This window comes from Penaeus monodon, chromosome 8 (assembly GCF_015228065.2).
Source record: "Penaeus monodon isolate SGIC_2016 chromosome 8, NSTDA_Pmon_1, whole genome shotgun sequence".
NCBI classification, from domain to species: Eukaryota; Metazoa; Arthropoda; class Malacostraca; order Decapoda; family Penaeidae; genus Penaeus; species Penaeus monodon.
This window is the reverse complement of record NC_051393.1, coordinates 881,773-904,272: the sequence shown is the minus strand read 5'-3', so window position 1 is coordinate 904,272 and position 22,500 is coordinate 881,773. Positions and strand designations below refer to the sequence as shown.

General features: G+C 35.5%; 1 protein-coding gene across 1 annotated transcript in view; it reads left to right on the top strand.

The window, feature by feature from the left end:
- The window catches only part of LOC119576043 (protein unc-80 homolog), an 87,819-nt gene that overhangs the window by 56,885 nt on the left and 8,434 nt on the right, over positions 1-22,500 (top strand). Inside the window, exons 37-64 of the mRNA XM_037923568.1 lie at positions 385-507; positions 813-937; positions 1,325-1,532; positions 1,746-1,935; positions 2,125-2,291; positions 2,519-2,656; positions 2,813-2,923; positions 3,121-3,282; positions 3,506-3,617; positions 3,784-3,977; positions 4,513-4,623; positions 4,780-5,009; positions 5,423-5,618; positions 6,026-6,126; positions 6,934-7,051; positions 7,407-7,549; positions 7,819-7,996; positions 8,344-8,496; positions 9,021-9,224; positions 9,736-9,852; positions 10,170-10,298; positions 11,068-11,088; positions 13,558-13,681; positions 13,842-14,057; positions 14,487-14,671; positions 15,593-15,761; positions 16,229-16,369; positions 21,916-22,038. Of these exons, the coding sequence (XP_037779496.1) occupies positions 385-507; positions 813-937; positions 1,325-1,532; positions 1,746-1,935; positions 2,125-2,291; positions 2,519-2,656; positions 2,813-2,923; positions 3,121-3,282; positions 3,506-3,617; positions 3,784-3,977; positions 4,513-4,623; positions 4,780-5,009; positions 5,423-5,618; positions 6,026-6,126; positions 6,934-7,051; positions 7,407-7,549; positions 7,819-7,996; positions 8,344-8,496; positions 9,021-9,224; positions 9,736-9,852; positions 10,170-10,298; positions 11,068-11,088; positions 13,558-13,681; positions 13,842-14,057; positions 14,487-14,671; positions 15,593-15,761; positions 16,229-16,369; positions 21,916-22,038 (4,189 nt within the window). The remainder of the gene's footprint in view (positions 1-384; positions 508-812; positions 938-1,324; positions 1,533-1,745; positions 1,936-2,124; positions 2,292-2,518; positions 2,657-2,812; positions 2,924-3,120; positions 3,283-3,505; positions 3,618-3,783; positions 3,978-4,512; positions 4,624-4,779; positions 5,010-5,422; positions 5,619-6,025; positions 6,127-6,933; positions 7,052-7,406; positions 7,550-7,818; positions 7,997-8,343; positions 8,497-9,020; positions 9,225-9,735; positions 9,853-10,169; positions 10,299-11,067; positions 11,089-13,557; positions 13,682-13,841; positions 14,058-14,486; positions 14,672-15,592; positions 15,762-16,228; positions 16,370-21,915; positions 22,039-22,500) is intronic.

Here is a 22,500-nt window from a genome sequence, read left to right as displayed (position 1 = left end):
ATGGAATTTGTACTCTCTTTCTCTCTGTCTTTCTATCTTTTCTTTTTTTTGTATCTCTCTCTCTCTCTCTCTCTCTCTCTCTCTCTCTCTCTCTCTCTCTCTCTCTCTCTCTCTCTATATATATATATATATATATATATATATATATATATATATATATATATATATATATATATATATATATATATATATATATATATATATATTCTCTCCCTCTCTCTCTCTCACTCTTTTTCTATCATATATTCACACATCCATTTTCTTCTATCTGCTTGTCTCAGTTCTTATCTCTCACTCTCTCCCTTCCCTTTTTCCTACTCTGATTTTCCCCCTGATCTCTCTATCTTCATCACATGAGATTCTAGATAATCACATATATTACAGGTGATGGGCCTCAGCCACAGCTCCTTGTCAGTGGTATGTAAGGCAGCAGCTGTAATGACAGAAGACCTGCTTTTGGATGTTGTTCCTCAGGCATGGGAGCAACTGCTGGAGCATGACAATGAGGTATGTATGATTTTTTTTTATGAAGAGGATTGAACATACAGTGAAAGATTTCACTTAAGTTTTCTTTGAGAGACTACTCTTTTAGTCTCAGTGATTTGAATATTAGCTGTTAGTGTTGTCTCTGGCTTTAGGATTTTAAGTGTAAATGGTGTGCAGTGGGTATACAGTATAGTAACAACTAAATCTTATAATTGGTCTTTGGTATTTGTGTGTATGTAATCATTGTAACAATACTTGTTACAGTGACTACATTCAAGTGGAATTTTTCCACCATAGTAATAGATGTGCAACTTATTTTGCAACAGGTGACAGCAACAGCAGCTGTTGTTTTCATTCTGGCTGGAGTAAGAGTTCCAGCTCATGCCTCGGACATCATGACTCGAGAACTGACTCATCCAGACCCTTGCACAAGGCTCAATGCTATTCTAAGGTGTATTTCTTATATTGCAATGTATTTTTTTCATCTAAATTTAAGAGAAGAAAACTTTAGAAGTGTTTAGAGAGATTTTTATTCCTTAAATTTGTAAGTGATTTGAGAAACTAATGGAAGAGTAGAGTAGAAAGGAAGTATTGATGTATACCATGTTGAATTAATTTAAAATATGGTATCAGTATATATTAAGTTGAATTATTCAAAGAATAAGTTTTAATGTATATCAAGTTTGGTTATATATGTTTCACATAAAGATATTTGTGGTTCAGTTATTAGGTAATTTGTTACTGTGCCATAATTTGTAAGAAGTTTTCTTTCAAACTCCACATTTAAAATGGTGTGCCAAACATCATAGGAAAAAAAAATAACAAGAATGCTTCACAGATTCCAGGTTCTGTGGCAATCCAGATACCAGGCTTGGCCACGGATGGAGGAGGGGGGGCAGCTGACGTTCAAGGTCCCTCCACATGGCATAGAGTTCACACTGCCGTCTCCCAAGATTGGCGTAGAATCGCTGCCTGTTGTTGACCCTCCCTGGATGCCACATTTCAAGACTAATGTTGATGAAGTTACAGTTAACCAAATACAACATGTAAGCACCATTTTGTTTGTTGTTGGTGGTTCAGATATAGAGAAGAAGGGATGAAGATAGTGAGTTACTGATATGGATGATGGATAAAATAAATAAAAAATTGATTTAGCACAGTTGTGCTTTAGTTTTTGATATTTGTGATTACATGAAATATATTACTCATGATAAGTTCAGATATATGATAACATGGCATTCTTGCCTGCTCTTTTATAGAGGTCATTCGTGACAGCTACAAGAACCAGACGGAAGTTGCAAGCTGAGATGGTTCGTTCAGCTCTAGAAGCAGAGGAGAAGAAAAGGAGGACAGAACGAGAAAATTTCCTGCTAACAACTGTTCCTGTAACCATCCAGGCTGCTTATGAACCTGCTCTGCATCATGTTTCTGCAGATGACCATGAGGAAGGTATGAAATTGCATTGTACTATTAAAGGCAATGAAACTTAGTGTAGGTGACTTCTACTATGAATACAGTAACACTATCATATGGAATGGTATTCTATTAATTTTCATATATATAGACTTGAAAAACACTGCTGTTAGACTCTCAGAGGATAATAAATATATTGCTCAAGTTAATTCTGTTTCAAAATAGGAGAAGAGGCGGAGTCAGACGTTGGTCGAGGAGGAACACATCATGTGTCTGTAGCACAGCAGCTATTTCCCTCCTGTCTCTGTTCAGCTGTGTTGACAATCATACATCTCCTAGATGATCCAGCAGTTACTGCTGATGGTATAGCTGTTTATGAAGCTGCACAACAGGTATAATGACTGTACAACAATATGAGACTGTGAATTGATAGAATTTAACTGATATATATATATGTGTGATATATACCAAATATCATAATATCATAAATTGTATAATTATGTTATTGTCTGCTGTACAATGCAATACTGTTTTTAAAAAAATTATATTATACAGAAATTTGAAAGAGCATCTTTGAAGGAAGAAATAATATATTAAATCAATTAAATTCTTCTTTCAGGTCATCTGGTCATGCTTAGTGGAGGATTCTGCACTGTTCCTCAGATTTTTCTTAGAGAAACTGACAAGGGAACGACAAGATGTTATGATAAGGCTTCTGCGGAGACTTGTACGATTCATTCCACGTCTGCCATCACAGGTTGGTGTCATGTTCATATTTAAGAGATATTTAATTTTTTTGTTGCGGTGAACAGAGATATGAATACATGTATTTCATTGTGCATAACTTCCTGTATTGGTATGATTGATAGAATTTTAGAAAAAATGTTATTTGACATTTCTCTGATGTCAACAGGCTGCTTTTGCCCTGTACAATTACATGGTTGGCTACGTCATGTTTTATGTGAGAAGCCCTCAGGAAGCCTCTCAGGACCACATAGCATCTGCTCTCTCTATATTGTGGACGGTAAGGATTGTTTTATGTTACTATAATGCAAAATATTGAATACATAGATAAATTATTCTGGATACTCTTATTTTACTACTTTTGGAGTAGATTTGCACTTTTGAAATGCTCTAACACACTCCTTGAGATCTCAAGTTTTCCCATCCTTTCCTATTACACACTGTATATCAGCTTTTTTTTTTCTTCTCTTTTAAAAGGTTGTGCCCAGTATTCAAGGGATATTGTTCAAAGATCTAAAGCAGATCTTCAGGAAGGAGCAGTGTGATTCCTCGCTACTTGTGACAGCAAATGTTCCGTCAGCAAAGAAGATTATTGTGCATGGTCCAGGAGGAGTTGATGGAGGGGGCATTCCATCACAGGTGTGTCCCATTCTCTCTCTCTCTCTCTCTCTCTCTCTCTCTCTCTCTCTCTCTCTCTCTCTCTCTCTCTCTCTCTCTCTCTCTCTCTCTCTCTCATAGTTTATGTCTTAATTATTTTAGACTTTTTGACATCCAAATTTATTTATCCATTAGGACTTTATCAGGACTGCATAATTAATTTTGTTGTGACAACTTCTTGATTGATTTATTCTTTCTCTTGCAGTTTCCCATTCAGGAAGATACACAATTCTGCCAGATTTTGCAGGAGAGTCTTGATTTCTTTGGAATACCAGAAGGTGACCACAAATATTACTTCCTAGTCGACCACAAGACCAGTAAGTGATGGAGTCCATGAAATTCTAATGCAGGAAACTGAAGCTTTAAAATCATAAAGAGTGGAGAATAATTTTATTCTAGTTTACATTTTACTTTTCTTATATTTTTCTGCTCTAAATTATGTTTCATTTCAAGCTTATTTTACCTTATCTCCATCCACAACAGACCAGATTCACAACCTGCAGTCATATGTTCGAGACTTCTATTTCTTTAAACGGGCCCAGTATCCGCAGCTCTTAATGGTCCACATGGAGCCAGAAGCCGCTTACAATGCTCTACAGAGGCAGGCCTTCACACTGAAGTTGCTTGAAATTGGCAAGGTCCTCATGGCCTGGTCTATACTAAAGCGGTCGGACCAGGTGGGGTTTTATTTAGTCTTCGTTTGTTCTGTGGCATGTGCAGTCTTCTTGTATCTGTCTTCATTTTGTTTTTTTGTTCTTCAACTTCGTGTGTGTGTGTGTGTATGTGTGTGTGTGTGTGTGTGTGTGTGTGTGTGTGTGTGTGTGTGTGTGTGTGTGTGTGTGTGTGTGTGTGTGTGTGTGTGTGTGTGTCTCTACACTTGTGCATGTGCTTGTGTGTACCTGTGTGTGTTTATGTTCATGTTTTCAATGAAATGAGTTTATTTATTTATTTCATAGTAGTTGCTTATGTTATTACAAGCAAATATATGAATTAGTTGTTGCCCTTTTTGCAATAACACTATAACACTATATTTTTCTTGGAGCATTCTCTATATGGGTATTTAACAGAAAAAAAGCTTTTGAAAACCTTTCTTATATGCTTCTTTTTTAAAAAGTTGTGCAATAAAGAAACACTCACCATAGAATGTATGAGTCATATTCTTACCAGTATTTCCATTTGAGATTTTATCAGTTTGTTATTTCTTTATTCTAGGTTGCACAGAGAGTCTTTTTCCTCCATGAAGAATTAACAAAGCTGCCATCCTTCCCAAGAAAGGCTCTGGAGGCAGACTTTAACCTCTACAAGGGAGGTGCCATGGGAAAGGTAAGACGTGTTCTTCTCATTAATTACATATATACATATTCACAATATTTATGCAGCTATACAGATCCGTAGTTGTCTTTATCTCTGTCTGTAGCTCTGTATCATATCCTCCCAGTAACAGATTTACACATATTTATCCTATGCAATAATCCACAGGAGGTGCGCGGGCTTGACCAACTTCACAAGTACATGTGGGTGCAGCTCGTGACCCGCATGTTTGAAGGCATGGCAGGGAATCTGACTTACACCACAGACATCCATCTGTTCCTGAATGTAATCAATGGGGCCCTGTTACTGCACTGTGAAGATTCATCAATGTTGAGACTATGTATGGCCTCATATGTGAATGCGGCGCATCACTTTAAGAACCTCTTCTCTACAAGCGGGTAAGTTCTTTGGGTATGGTTACAGGGAAAGTTTATTTGAGCTAAGTGATAGGAAGGCATTTGGAGTAATTTTTTTTGTGTTTGCGTGTTTGTGTACTCGTATATGTATATTTTTTTCTATGTGCACTTCCATCCATCTCCAAGTCTGTCATTCAGCATAGCCAATGTGTAAACGATTTTCAAGGCTTGTATTTATTATATCTATATACATATTAACATGTGTTTTGGAATCACAAGTTGAAACAAGCAGTTCACAGAATGGCAACACTGAGTGATAAACTATATGATTTATATGGGATTGTACATACACATACATGATTAAAAATTAGAAAGAAAATTAATTTTAAAAAATCTAATTTTAAAAAATTTAGAATGATGCCAGACAAATATCTAATGCTAACCTTCCTTCACAGGTACTTGCTCATTATGCCCACCATTCTCCGAGTCTATAGCAACTACCAGAGCAACAAAATGGCAGTGACTGTTGTGGAGTTTATAGTAAAACAATTGTACATTCTACATCGCAAGCCTTTCATACTTCAGATGTTAGGTTCTGTTGCTCCTATACTGGACATGGATGAGACAGCTATTTATGGTGATGCTAACAAAGTAAGATTTTACTTTACTGGAATTTAACTTTTGTGTATCTTTTTTGTACTTTTAGTTTAATTTTGTTTTATGGTATTTAGGATTTTCTTTTGATTGATTATGTTAGTATTCATGTTAATGTGTTTTGCAATCACATGCTTATTTTCCTGTTCACAAAGTAATTACTTTTTAGATATATCCTGATAAACCAAGTTTTATATTGTTATTTTAATTCTTGTTTGCAAAAGAACTTTTTCCTGTAAAACGAATATATGAATTCCAATCAGGTTTTCATTCTGAGCAAAATATTCTCTCACCAGTTATGCCATAGTAAGATAAATATCACCCTATTTTATTCTTCCAAAACCCTTTTTAGAATAAACAGATTTGTACTCTGTCCATAATCCTAAAATTACGTCTTTCTTTAGATCCAGCCACGACGCCTGTTTGACCTGTTGCTGTCCCTAGAGCGCCATCATGAAGACCCACTGAATATCCTGGATCTCATTACTGTCGAAAAGCCTCTCAGGTTACATGATATTTGCTATGAGGATTTGTTTATTTGTTTAACTTAGTGCTGCATGTGTTTGTTTGTTTTTCTCTCTCTCTCTCTCTCTTTCTCTCTCTCTCTCTCTCTTTCTCTCTCTCTCTCTCTCTCTCTCTCTCTCTCTCTCTCTCTCTCTCTCTCTCTCTCTCTCTCTCTCTCTCTCTCTTTATATTCATTTTGATTTGCATCCATTCAGGTAGTAATCATCTATGTATAAATCTGTGGTAAAGTCACAACCACATCACAAAATATTTTTCCTACTCATTGGCTTTGAAGCTAGAAGTAAGGCACTGATTCTTGTTTTGTTATTCACACAACTCGGTGTGACTTAAAACAAGCTATTTTCACGAAATCAGATTTGTATGATGTCTATTTCAGTACAACTTATTGTGGATATTAACCAGGAATTCCTATGCACTGTCTGTTTCTCTTTCCTTTTTGTATGTTATTATTTTGAATAGTAAGTTTTTGCAATTTTTCTTTAATTTTCTTTCTTTTTTTTTCTTTGGCCAGAAAAGTATGATTGTTGATTTTTTTCAAATAGTGGTAGAGAGAGCTATAATGTTTCTCTTTTTATGTAAAATTAAATGATAATTATTCATTCATTCATTCTTAAGGTTAGCAATCTTTTGCCTATATTTCACAAAAGTGGAAAGTTTGATATAGTATATGCAAAGTTCTTTATTCACCTACATTTTCAATATATCCACAACCAATCCTTAGAATGATTATATGACTATCATTTTCAGATGTTTTTTTTCTAATATCAAACAACTGACTTATTTTCAGAGCTCTAGACTTCTGCTACCATGAGGAATCAGACTCGGTGACATTACTCGAGATTGTTGACATGTGTGTGACAGTTGTTGCTTATTCTGCTGATTCCAAGAGAGGGCACCAGATGCTGGTAGGTTGCGCTTTTTTGTGTATTTTTTTTTACCAGTCTTTTTGTGTGTTTCTTTCGTTTTATTTTTGTTTGTGCGGGTGTGTGTTTTGATATGTTATATGTGTATATTTCTATATTTTAGTTTTTTGGATTTCTGTCTTTTTGCTCTCTTGTTTATTATTTAATTTAGTTATTATTTTGATTGATTTGATATTAAGTTTACTTAGATTATAACTGTGACACCCTGTTCAACAAAAAAATTGTCAACAGAAGATACTGATATAAAAAAAAGAATAGGGTGAACACATTCTTAATTTGATATTAGACCTCTCATATCTTTAATATTCTTGAGTTATTATGTGATTGTTATTTACAGACAATTTTAGAGGCAATCTTAGGGATGGTCTTAAGGCATCTTCAGGCCACAGCAGGACGTGACTTGCGCCAGGAAAAGGAAACAATCCATCATGTTGCAATTGCTATGAAAACCCTGGTGACCAACAGTGAACCTTTGGCAAAGTAAATATATGAATTATAATTTGTAATGGGTGTTGATATATAATGTCTATGGAAATTAGTACAAAGGATTTGATATATCTCTTGAATTCATTATTTTGAAATCTGATATAAATTCCACAAGAATTGTAGGAATATTGCAGCTCAATTTTTTTTCCCCATTTCTCTGCTTCTCCCATGTAATTTCTCTATCCAGGAGCATATCATTCCTGCTTCAGGATAGCTCAGATATGATGATGGAGAGCCTTTTACACTTATCACATTCTCCCTAGGAACTACACTGGACCCCAGAAATCAGCAGGTGAGGGAAAAGGCTCAAGTAGAGTCACATACTCAAAGGCATCCAAGTGTTACAACCCAGCCATTGAGATAGATGAGGACTCACACTCAAAGTACATGAGTGACTCCAAAAGATACCAGACCTATGAAAGGGACATTGAGGATTCAGAGGTAAAGAAATGCTTCCTTTTTCACACTTGACAAGAGAAGGTGTATGAAATGGATTTTGCTTTTTTTTTATATATTGCCAGTTGCAGAATTTGATACTCAGTTCAGTTTGCATGTAGTCTGTGGACAGTTTCTTGGCAGAATATCAAATGATGGCATGGATTTATAACGTAATTTATGTTGTACATATTTTTATACAGAACATTACATTCATATGTATACATAAACAACTGAGTGAAAGTATAGGTATGTATGTGTATGTGTCCTTATATATCTGTGCATAGATATGGATGTGGATTCTATTATTGTTTTTGAGCATCTATGAACTGAATTTCGAATTTTCAAAACAGGCACTTAGATACGACTTCCGACAACCACGTGACACCTTACTGCATGTTGTGGCAGAGTTCCTGACAACTTGCTCAACCAGATTGGGTGAGATTAACAAAAAGGCTGGTCAAGAGAGCAAGCACTCAGACTTATTAGATACCAAGTGCCATTTGGTAAGTACTCTAAGAGGGCAATAAGTGCTGTTATTTGTCTATTAACCCTTTGGATCTGGATGTTTCACTGCCATCATGTGGCCCAAAATACAGGTATTAGCTTACAGTAGCAGACATTCTGCCAGGTGTGTAACTTGTTGGCTGAAGCGAACACTCATGTGCAGTGACAATTCTCCTTTGCAGTGTTATTTATCCAGATGGCAATAGACTGTTTTTCTTGCACAAATGCAATATCATCATTTCCATCACCCTAGCCCTCAGCTGAAATGTTCAACAGGGCAAGTTCATGTTACCCTGGCCCACAGCCAAATTTTCCCATCACCCGCTCCTCAAGCTAAATTTTTTCATGATGTGACGGTCATCCAGGTCTTAGGGTTAATATTTGTAAGATCAGTGAACATAAGGACAGTTTTTCTGTTATATAGTGGGCATGTAGGATGTTCTCCATGAATGGTATGATCACACATAGGGTAAGTTGATTATTTTCAAGGAAGTATACCCTTTGAAACCAATTTTTCCTACAGCGACTGGCAGAAGTAGCACATAGTCTTCTGAAGGTGGCCCCATACGACCCAGCTACCATGGGATGTCGCGGACTCCAGAGATACATGAATGAAATCCTTCCACACCCAGACTGGTCCCACGAGGACCTTCGACCTGCCTTGGTTAACATTCTCCGTAGACTCGACAAGATGTTTAACAAGATTGCAAAGAAGAATTCTATTAGGGTACAGATCCTGGGGCTCAACAAGTATTGGTGATTTTGTTACTAGAGTAGAATACTTATGGCTTTTATTTGTATATTAATTTTTTTTCTTTATTTCTTTTTTGTTTCAAAATTGCTAGAGTAGTGGAAAAAAATTACTATATAGTTCAGTTATAATGATATCCATTTAGATATGTTTGATGATCACTTGTAAAACTGTGACCATGTATTATACAGTCAAAATCACACTGAATCAATAAGAATATATCACACTGTACTTTCACAGAAACATTAATGACATCTTCATTCATATACCGTAGGCTTGTTATATATTCATTATAAGCTTTAGCACACATTTTTTATTTCTTTCATTCGTTCTCCCCATAAGGGCTTTTTAGCCATTAATGTTCCCAAAAAATGACAATTGATTTATTTTGTCTTAAAGACTAAAGAGTTTAGATCAAGAAATAGGTTTTCAAATTTAAAATTTAACTGCGATTCAAATTTTACAAAATCTTATCTTTCAATTTTAGCGTTTGATTGACTGGGGAGCTGCAGCAAGTCTCCTTAAGGGTGTTTATACTACACTATCTAAGTATCCCTACATTGCACATCTGCCAAACCTCAAGATGGTTCTTCAAGTGTGTCAGGTATGAAAATAGATAGGAAAATTATTTTGTGATGGTATAATCTTTATGGTTCGGTAATCTGTTTTCTTTTGATTTTGGGAGTGTTTGCCTGCTAAAAAAATATTGTGATATGACCTTTGTGTTTCTGTCATTTATACTGTAAGTGTGCATCAGATACTTAGTATATGGGACATAGATAATGAAGGCTTTTGATATTCCTTACCATTCAGGCCTGGTGAGAATGACAAATTTCAAGAAATTTTGTAAATTACTCTTCCTGGTGAAGGGCATTGTCCTACAACATTTTTACTGAGAAAGGTTCCAACTTTTATTGACAGTCACTCATTCTGGGAGAACGCATAGGGGACATGGAAGGCCATAGCGTTGCTGCATGGACACAGACACCACCTCCGCACTTCTGCTCAATGGTAGTTAAGATTATTGCAATGCAGATACTCGCTCTTGGGGTAAGTGTGTGGTTATTTCTTGATATTATTTAGGATTATGGTACTGCCTTTATTGTTATGATTTTCTTTATTCTGATTGGTTTTGTTTACTGGTTGTTGGTTTCTTTTATTTTACTATTTACTCATTCTCCATATGAAGAGAAAACTGTAAAAGGCATGCCTCAGGCCTTATGATACAGATAAAAAAACACACCAAACTTTAAAGCATCAAACAGTACATCTCTGCTGTCTAGAATAATTCAGTCACTCTAGTTGTCACAGTCAGTTCTGTTGTTCATTTACTTAATGTTTAGTGTTATTTATCTCATGTGTTGATGATTACCCTGTTATTTAATGACTTTGCAATAACAACTGATGTACTTTGTCCATACTGATACTTATTTCACATCCACACATCCACATATTTTTCACTGATCAAAGGAATTTCTTGAGGAAATTATGATGAATTTGTTATTTGCTTCTTTCAGGTTATTCAGATCATTGATTTATGTCTGGCTACTTTATAATTCTGAGTCATTTATTCCAGCTGCAAAGGATTTACAAATATTGTGGCATTGTGAATTAAACAGTGTAAAGGGGAAAAACTTATGGATGGAAGGTCTGATTTTTTTTTATACAACGTATATGTACCATTGTGTATGTTCCACTGCTCAGTTGCAACTTATTTTATCTTGATTTTGTCTTTACCGTCAGAAAATATGTTTGCATATTACCGTTATACAATGATCTTGTATCTGTTGTTATATATAATTCTTGCATCTTATTGCAGATGTTCAGCGAAGTAACAGGGGTGAGCTCAGTTGTGGAGAAATGTTTTTGTTCATAGTTCTTTTAACTTTCATATCTTTGCATCTACCCTCAGACTTCGTCATTAGACTTCCCTGTGAAGGCAGAACCCCTCATCCACTAATTTCTCAGTCTTGAAAGTGAAATATGGAATTTATTTTTATTCATTTGTAGGAACTTCAGACTAGATGATTATAGGAAGGTACTTAACAACAACTTTCTAAATAGTAAATTTATATGTGGGATTGATAAACTCTCCTGTACTGTTATGTTATTGCAACACAAACACACACATACACATATGTGTGCGTGTGTTTTAATATATATATTGGATATTGAGAGTTCAAAATAGATTCCATATTACATTTTCTTAGAATTATTTACTCCCTCTAGAAAAAACAGAACTAAGCCCACCTAAGTTTTATTTTGCACATATAATATGTAGAAATTAGAGTTGAATAGACTATAAACCATAAAATCTCATGCAGCTCAAAGTCCAGTTTCAATTCCATTTAAGAACCTAGAAGTGCATGTAGAATATCAGTAACCAGCTCTGTTTAAAACTTATCTCTATATATTTTGAAGACATTTACTTATCTTATGAATGTTATGTATATTTTCACTCTTACATTTTTGTTAAAGTGAACACATCTTATAATTGCCTACAAGAGCATTTTAATATATATAAATTTATGGTGATCTGTAATTAGGTAAGATAGATAATTGAATTTGAGCTGGGTTCATCAAATCATTACTGTTTTACAGAAAATGTAATGTCACTGACTGAGAATGTTCTCTGCTTATATATTTTTTTTCATATTTCATATTATCTTGCTTACCTGGCTTCTCTTTGTGGGTGACAGATAACTCCTAATTCTGCAAATGAGATGTGTTTGCATCCTCTGTTCCCCCCCGTCGTTGGGAATTCAGTTCAGTTTAGTGAGATTGGTGAAGATGGACCCGATACATGCTTCCTCAGCCTCTTTTGGCTTTGTAGAGTTCACTCAGTTGATTACCATAACTGAGTACCTAGTGTGGGGCTAGATTCCATCTTATACAGATCAAGCAAGCAGTGCTATGCCTCTTCACCATCTTGAAGGCATTTTTCATTAGTCCTGCCAAAGGGGGGGGGGGGGGGTAGCTCTTATTCCAGGAGGTACTGCACCTGGTGGTATCTGATACATTGCATTGCCAACAACAATGGTCATCATGGCCAGTCCTATCTATGCCTTGTCATCCGCAAGGGTAGTCAAGTCTCCCCATTTGGAAGATGCCCTTGGTGACCCTCGGTATTATCTGAGAGAGTGCCAGTGATTCATACAACATGGCATTCATAAACCAGTTGCTCAGAGGAGGGGGGGCATTTGCTTCCTCTTGGTTGTGATATAAGTCACTGGACTGTCCTGTAGCTCTGCTGTACACCAAGACCAAATTGGTCTCATGACCATTTTCTTCAAGAGTTCCTTCCTTTCATCTTCAGCCTGTATGCAAATTCATGTCATGAAAATGGAAGTGATAATGATAGCATCATTAATGCTCTAATTAGATACTTATGTATATATAAAGTATTTAGTTCTAATTTTCATTTTTCAAACTCCTGCACAGTTGTTTACAGATATATGCACTCCCTTGAAATATTTTTATGCCCAGTTCGGAATCAGTATACTAGTGAGGGTGAATGAGTGTGTGTGTGTGTGTGTGTGTGTGTGTGTGTGTGTGTGTGTGTGTGTGTGTGTGTGTGTGTGTGTGTGTGTTTTGATGGGCATCTGTTTCATATGATTTAGTTATATTCTTACCAGTATATATGCTTATATAATTTATTCATGTTTTCCAGTTTCATATCTCCAGTTATATATTGCATGCTTGACCCACATTGAGGTTAAGTTTGTATATTTTATTGCATGTCTGACTCTCCTTTGTATTTTGTAGTTAAAGATAAGTTCTTTTCACAATGAGAGGAAGAATTTTTATTTTGATTGATTTTTTTTAATGTTATTGCTCAAACACACATATACAAACATATATATATAAAGACACACACACACACACACACACACACACACACACACACACACACACACACACACACACACACACACACACACACACACATATAGAACAAATCAGAAATATTGATCATTATGGATTAGAAAACTTATTCTTCAGATAATATTTTCTTAAATTTTTCATTTACATATTTTTATGTGAAATTTATTGAAGAAAATGCACTTGTTTCTCGGACTGATTTTGGTCCCTTTCTTTGTCTTCGTTCAGCGAAATTATGCATATATTCTGCATATGCATTTCATTTTTTCCCAAGAGAATAATATCACCCATGGTTTTTCTTTCTTATTTATTTCCCCTCATTCCATTCAAACAGATTCTCTTTCATTTTAATTCAGAATTTCCATTTAGTCATAGTCAAGTAAAACTTGCATAAAAATCATCTAAAAGGAAAAGCATTTCTTTGCAGGTGACCTTTTCTCTGGAGCAAATTTGTGGTGGTTCTTCTCTCTTTCCAACGCCAGACAAGACAGAAAACATGATCATGAACCTTCTCTTGCCGCTTTGCTTGAGGGTTGGCTGTGGACGTAAAGGTTGGGTGGACAGAGATTGTTGATTTTTTTCATATATGATATCACTCTGATGAATAGATTCTGCAAAATGCATGAAGGTTTTAGTATACATTCACAGTGATCTTTACTATACAAAGCTATTTAACATATTGTGAAAGTGTCTAAACTGTTTCTGCTGCAGATGCACCTCGAATGCGACAGGCCGACATTAGCTTTGCCCTGACGGTAATTCTGCATGCTATGAATCCCCCACTTGCCAAGATAGCCCCTCTTCACGGCACACAAGCCAAGACAACTCCTGGTGCCGACCCCAGATCTCAGTCTTGGTCTCATCAACAACTGGACTCACGCGCTTTGCCTAAAGTGAAACCAACCATCCTTCGCATAGCCTTTCTTGGTAGTGTACTTTTGCTCTGTTTTGGATCTTTACATCATATGTAGGAATTTATGTCATTAATATTCAGCTAGTTAGAAGATTTAAGAACATCTATTGAGCTTTAATGTTACTGGTAATTATGCAATACAACAGATACTTATAGAATACAGTTATCTTATACACCCACCAGAGGAACTATTTTATTCTTGTGTTTTGAACTTAGCCCTATGCATTATATAGAACTACCTTTAACCAGGCACCAGTTGTGTGCATGTTGGCAACATTTTTTGTAAAAAATAAAATTCCATGGGTGCAAATTGTAAACATAAACAAACACCTTTACAGGTGTACAAGTGGTCAACCTGTATTTAATTTGTATAAAGTAGATACAGAAGACTTTGATGTCCTGCCAATGAAAAGAAAATATTTATTGTTCTTTTTTCCCCTTAGGACTAAAAGTAATGATGGTCTGCTTTGAAAAGCAGTTGTCCCAAGATTGGCATCGGATTTTGCACTGCCTTAAGGATATGGATATTCGAGGGGAAGGAGGCCTTGCTCTCTGGGACTTCTTGGACTTTGTGGTTTCCTTGAGGACTCCACTTTTCATCCAGATGCGCCCTTTCATTCTGACTAAGGTTAGCAATATTTATGGGGAGGCTGGTTGTATGATTTTGCAGTAGACTGGAGTAAACTTCTGATTCTTTCTAAAGGTTTTGCTATATGGTATGTGAATATTTAAAAAAGAAATATCACACAGAAGAAAATCAGTGTTATGTCATGAGTAAAAAGGTGTATTTGAACTATACTTTAAGGATAAAAGGAGTTTCAGATTAAATGATAGACAGAGGTTTTCAGATTTACAGAACAGGGGAAATAATTTTTAAAATTTTGTATGCAATTAGATACTTAAAGATCGCCATGAACCCCTCGGATCCAGATGATGGGACAGTCATGTCAGGGAAAAAATTGGCTTGAGGCACAGGTGACATGAACATCCATCTTGCATTATATCCTTAGATAAAGGAGCGTTGAATATAATGTCCGTGAGCAGTGACTGGAAGAGTGCCAGCTCCAAGGAAGATGCTTTTTCCATGCTCAGGATCCTATTCCTGGTCACTATGACCAGTGGCACAGAAAGTTGAATATTATAAAATAAAATAATAAAACAAATGTTACTTATTGTTTTTATTCTTGTACTGAGTGATGGACTACCTAGAGATGATATGAAGTCTGTGCAAGGAAAACGGTCTATTACAATCTGAATAACGCAAATCAAATAACAAATATGGACTTAGAAAAATGACAAAAAAAAATAAAAACGCTTATGCAGAAAAAGAGATAATAACATTGCAAAGGGGAGGCATAGTTTTGTCACCCACATAAGTGTCTGCGTGTCTGGCCTACAAGCCAAGCACCCATCAGAATGGGTGATCAAGTAAGCTGAATGTCCATATTTTAAGCCATGTGATTGCGGGTTAAGCATCCAGATCCATTGGGTTAAAAGATAATGTTCAAAATGACTTTACAAACTAAATGTATTATGATTTTACACACAGCTCCGCCAGCAGTGTGCAGATGATGGCAGTGAGCAGTATCAGATGATAATTCGAGACCGTGTTCATGGCTGGTCACTCCCTCCACCACGGTGTAGAGGCTCAATCCTTCTTGACCTTGCGCATCAGGTCAAACAGCTCAAAGAGGAGGTCATCAATGCAAAGATATCAGGTAAGTGCCTTCATATTATCAAGGCCAAATTTAGAAACTGAGAAGCTGGACAGTTATCCAATGGCCTCCACAACCAGGGACATTTAGATATTTCAGATGGAAATCATGTGTAAGAAAAAATAAGCTACTAATTGGCAGTCAGAACAGCGATTAAATTTATTTCATTCTCTTTTTTATTACTGTCAACAAGTAGTTAAAGGTAAAATGAGACCACAAATGAGGGCTGCCTAGTGGCCTCTCTATGTTCAAACCTAGCAGTGATTGTAGTATAGATTTTGTTAATTTTATTACAAATACAAAAGCTAAAAGCGCAAATAGTATTTTTCTTCTGATCATGTACCATAGTCTGTAATGTGCTAAAGAACTGAAAAATTAAGTTAATTCCATATAGAATTTTGTTGATCCTCCCTGGGTAGAAGAGTCATTAGTAGACACAAATTACACATTAATGTATTCTTTCAATACAGGAGAGTTGGACATGCGACCATCAGCACTCGAAATTCAAAGTGAAGTGTCTCACGTGTCTAGGCGACCACGGCTGTCTTATGCAGGGCCTCTCTCTGAGTGCCCGACTAGACCCCTTACATCACCTCCTCTCAGGTCAAAGGGTATGTAGAAGATTCATGGGATATTGCTGTGATATATTTTGTTATTCTTTAGTTTGTTTTTCTTTTTTTTTTCTTTTTTTTTCTTTTTTTTCTTTCTTTTTCCTTTTTTAGGTGTCACAAAAGCAGGTTTGCACCTATAAGTGTTTAGGCTTTGCATGCTGGGAGTCATTTGCCTTTTGCTATCTGATTAATGGGACCTCATATCACTTTTAAATTCAAAACTTGACATAATTATTGTGGTAGACTTTAATAACTAAGAATTCAGAACTCTTCAGTGAAAAATATTGACGTTGAGTGTGTAAATCTTTAAAGAACTATGATAATTCCATGAATGCTCTAATTCAGAAATTTTTAATCAAAGAAATGTTTGCATTGACTGACTTGCATTTCCAAATTCTTTCTTCTCTTGTATGCAATGTTTTTTTATTTTCTGAATTGTTTTTGTTCTGTGCTCGTCCATGTTATGTTCATGAAAATGTGAAATTGGATGGCTTAAGCATTAGTGTGTTTCCAGTCATTTATCTTCCCTATTCAATAAGACCTTTTTACAAGTGCATACCCCCCCCCCCCCTGCATACAACATTTATAATATCAAGAAACGTATTTGAAACTGAACTTTTCTGAATTTCTCACAGGTAATGTACATCTAGTGTTTTTTTCTTCCTTTGTTTTCTGTTTTGATTTTTTTTTCTTTTATGTCTTTCTGTTGATAATTAGATTTCCCCCAATTTGTATCACTGTGTTAAAGGCTATGAAATGTTAACAGATTTTTTTTTTCCACTGATACTGAGGATCTAAAATTAAAACATTAGATATAGGATTTTATTATGCACTGAACTCCATATATTATATGTATGGACATCTGTCATATAAGGTAATAACAAAGAAAACATGAGTTATTAGTAGTAATTGCCAATGCACAGCTAATTCAGGTAACTATATGCATACTGTACATTATAGGAAATTATTACATACACCTAGAGAGAATTCATTGAAACTAGATATAAATATTTTTGAGCCTGTTCTGTTCATTTTCACAAATATGGGGAAACAAATATTTTGTTATCATGGTGAATCATGATACCTTTTTGTGTCTTGACAAGGAAATGGGTTGGAGACTTTGGTTGTTGATTGTTGAGATGTAATCTGAAGTAAGCAAGCGATATGTTGTGTGCTTTTACAATTAAATTCAGTAATACTTCGGAATTCTTAGAGGATTGATGATATTCTTGTAATGGTTAGCTTCAGCCCAAGAGAGCTGGGTTGGATATGGTACCAAGAAGGTTAACTGCAATGTTGATGCACAGCTTTATAGTGAGGATTACTAACAAAGAGGGGTCATTTTTTTCTACTAAGAAAAAAGTTGGAGGCATTTCATACTATAATTATAAAAGTAATGTTAATAAGAATGATAATGGTTTCAGTTATAATGATGATGGTGATGGGTCCGATGATAGAAATAACTATTGTGATTAGAGCATCAGTAGTATTGGAGATGACAATGTAATGATAATGATTACAATATAGTAATGGTATGAAAGATAATAATGAAGATAATGATAAAATAATGATAATAATAATAGTATGATAATGATAATATAATAATAATGTTAATAATGATTATTATTTTCATCATTATATTGGCTTAAACAAAACATTATTTATAATATTAATAGCAAAATAGATTATGATAATGATTATGATGATAGAGTAATGATATATTAAAAATAACAATAATGATAATGATAATACTAATAATAGATTAATTATGTTTGGAATTAAAGACTGCCCAGGCAATACTTATGAACAGCATTGATATCAAGAAAGGATACCTCAACTTTACTTTGTTAGATAATTTTGTTTTGTAAAAGATTAGATCTAAAAAAATAGATCAGAGGGCCTGCTGTTTTGTAATAAAAAAAAGAGAGAGAAACAAGAGAAAAGGAAGAATGGGTTCTTTCTATTTTAAAAGCTTTAATAACTTTTCTTATATGCCTCTGCTGATGAAAATCTTAGAGAGCAGATCATATTGTTTTTCTCTTATTTGGCTTTTACACTGGATGAAAAGAATTGCAAATCAATGACAAGCCTGCAGAGAGGAATCAGAAAGGCCAAAAGGCACTTCCCTTTAAGTCAGTTGCAGAAAAACTACATCTTAAAGGAGAAAGCGTTTCGAAGTCCGACCAAAAGGTAATCCTTCACCCACTTTGACCCACCATATCCCATCCTCCTCCTCCTCTTCCCTCGTGGCCATGGGGAAAAAAACAGGCTCGGTGTCCAGTAGCAGCACCGGCGGTTCCTTTGCACTCCACCGCGATCTGTCCGTTCGTTCCGAGCCACGTAATGAACCCCCTCCTTCCATCGAGTCCCAGCACCCCCACCTCTCGGCCTCAACAGCCCCCCGAAGGACATCTTATGCCGGGGAGACCCACATTGCACGCAAAGGTACTGTCGAGGCTGCCGACCGATCGCCCAGGAACAGTTCGTTTTTCCAAGACCTGTGTTTTTCCTTCCGTTTTCTAGTTGATACGAGTAGTTGGTAGTTGTGCAAATAGATTTTTTTATGATTTACTTTTTTTTTCATATATAACAATAGTGATCAGTTCTCGTCTCTGTGTACGTTTAGTCCAATATAGATAGTAATTTTGTTTTTGTTCAAGATGGAGTTCTTCAATGTAATCCTGTGTTCTGTCACAGAATAGTGATCTAGATTACAAATCCATAAATGCATGTTGCATATTGATATATTTGAAGATGCGGAAAATTCTATAATATCACACGATGTTCATCTTTTTGGACTGAAAAAATAATGCCAATGTTACCAAAGTTTTGTGTGTGTGTGTGTGTGTGCGTGTGTGCGTGTGTGTGTGTGTGTGTGTGCGCACAGGTGTGCATGCTTGTATGAACATATGTAAAATACAGTTCAGTGTGTGTGTGTGTGTGTGTGTGTGTGTGTGTGTGTGTGTGTGTGTGTGTGTGTGTGTGAGTGAGTGTGTGAGTGTGTGTGGTGTGTGTGTGTGTGTGTGTGTGTGGTGTGTGTGTGTGTGTGTGTGTGTGTGTGCGTGTGTGTGTGTGTGTGTGTGTTTGATTTCATGTTCAATATATGTGAATTTGCTTAAAAATGGTATGTATATATGGATTGAACATGTAACTCTATATATGCATACACATATACTTACACACATGAATAATAAACTTTACAAAGAGAATGGCATATAGAAGACTGAACAATATAAAAATTATGATATTCACATTATTCCATTAAAATTTTTTGTAGCATACACTGCTGCTGTAAGACAGAAAAGTAACCTGCATGCCATTTATATAACAAGATGTGGAATGTTTTTTTAATGGGAAGCATTAGTAAGATGGACTTGTTTCTTCATGAATTATTCATGTAGATAAGGAGGTGAAGATCCTATTTCAACAATTAAATGGTAAATATGGCATATTCACAGTATATAGATGAAACATCATAACTGTAGAAGAAGGCTAATTATAGAGTTCTGATAAGTATATTTTGTATCTTGTTGTGTTTTTAGTTGTGTTCCAGAAGGATAGATAAATGGGTGTAGGTAAGCACTATTAACCTTTCATTCTGTCAGTATTTATACACATGCACTATAGTATTTATTTAATCTTTAAATTTATTATTTCACCATTGCAAATTTGATTAAATCTCAGCATTGCACTTTTTATATGATAATGACACCAGTGTTCGGGCCTGGGATCTTTACACCATCTGAATTCACGGTAAGTTACTTAAACAAATTTCCGAAAAGGTCTATAGCATGTTCTTATGACATAAACAGTTCTGTGTTTAATGTACGTTTTTTTTGCTGATCTTTGGCCCTGGTTGCACTACTATCCCACATTGTTCTAATTGAACACATCTCTATTATATGTGATGTTTCCTCCAAGCTAGATTGATTTTCCCCTCTTTTTCTTGCATTATTAAAAGTCAAGATTTCTGAATGTGGTTTGAATAGCAATAGACACACTTCAACTATATCAGCACCATGATGTAGCTCATACAGCCTAAAATGTGTTTGTTTGTTTTTACTGGTATAACTTCTTATTTTATATTATTAAACTCAGTCTGCCAATGAAAATTACTTATACAATATTCATTATATAATATATTAGTCACTATATATGTGACACGTATACATTAAGATAGAATATTAATTATTTATAAGTATTGTTCTTTTAATTACTAACTGTAATTTGTATGTTGATGTTTGATACAAAACCAAGTATTTAATTTTTTCACATTATTTGACTTTGGAAAATACACACAAAGGACACAGTACAATATTTTGCTACACAGGACACCAAATCTGTTAAAAGAGAGTAGATCAGCATGAAATAATTAACCCTTTTAGTTTTGTATTTAATAATTATGGTTTGCACGTTTCAACCAAATATATAGTGCGATATGTCATTGGAAAAAGAAATGTTTCATGCAGACTGATTAAATAAAAATTGATTGCCTTGTTTTCACAAGCTGTTTCCAATTGAAATTATATTTGACTTGCCTTAGCATGGTGTAGAGTGAACCCTAAAACTAATGTATTTTCCGTGTGATATCTGTATTTTTTAAGTATTAAAAACCTCATACTCCTGCTTTTTAAATTGTAATCTGTTTCCAGTTACTGATATACATCAGATGAGTTGTGATAGTAATACTTAAAATGCAAATTTAAAACCCAATTCATAGATGAGAAGTGTCCATGTTGTCTTTTAGCTACCCTATAAAAACTGGTCCATAATCAACACTATATGTTTAGGCAATTTCTTAAAGCTCTCATACCCTAGCTGGTCTACTGTATTTGTTGCACTAAAGGCTGGATAAATAGGAATACTGAACTGTACTTTTGGACTAAATTGAAAAGGGACTATTGGCTATAGACTCACTCTTTTCTTTTTCTTCCTTATTTTATACTTTTTTTGAATTGATATATAGCATAGTCCTTTTAAATGGTACATTTGTACTCTCGACAGTATTCCGTATCTAGCCAACTATAGATGGAGTACTGTAGTAATAATTTCTTGTATATTAATTCCACAGAAATGTGATTTTTTCCAGGGTCTTTTCTGTTTCATTGTGATATTCAAAGATAATCACCTTGATTATAATTATTTAGTTACTTTTTGTATATTTCTAAAGAGAAAATGTCTCCCTGTTATTTTTAAACTTTGGATGATGTGATTACTTCCCATTTTATTTGATTTATAATTTTTCTTTCTTTCTTTTCCTTTATCATTTATTCATTTTTTGTTAAAACTACTGCTACAGTACCCATTAATAGAGCTATATAATGGTTGCCTGCTACTGATGTTTGTCCTCCTGATTGCTCCCCTCCTCCTTCCCTTCCTACCTCCCACCTTCTGCTGCCTTCTGCTATCTCTTTACCTCTCTTTCTCCCCCTTTCCTTCTCTTCCATGCTGACTCTGAATTCTCCTTTCCCTACCTCTGTGTCGGACCGGGTCTTGCCTGCGGCTGTGGCACGGTGCGGCACCCTCTTGTGTGTCTTTCCCACTAGGCTCCTTGCGGCCCTCCCCGCACGTCACTTCCTCTGAGCCCCGTCTCTACCGCAAGACCTTTCTGCTCCGCAAACGAGGCTCAAAGCCCAACCTCCAGACGGGCAGTGCCCCCGTCATGCAAGGTGAGTGCTGGTTGGGAAAGTGTTGTTGTTGCTGTGACCCTGGTGTCCTGGGGTTTTTATTTGTTTTTTCTAGATTGAGCAAGAGAGAGCAAGATAATATTCATTATTCTGTAGCCTAAGAAAGTATTTTATGTAGGTTTAAGTTCAGAATTCTGCACAAAATCACAGACCATGAATATAGATTTAGAGACATACACACACACACACACACACACACACACACACACACACACACACACACACACACACACACACACACACACACACACACACACACACACACACACACACACACACACATGCACACACACATGCACACACACACACACACACACACACACACACACACACACACACACACACACACACACACACACACACACACACACAGAGCTCATGTTAATTTTGAGAAAGACAATGAGAAATCCATGTTCCTGACTTTGCTGGGACATCAAGCAAGAA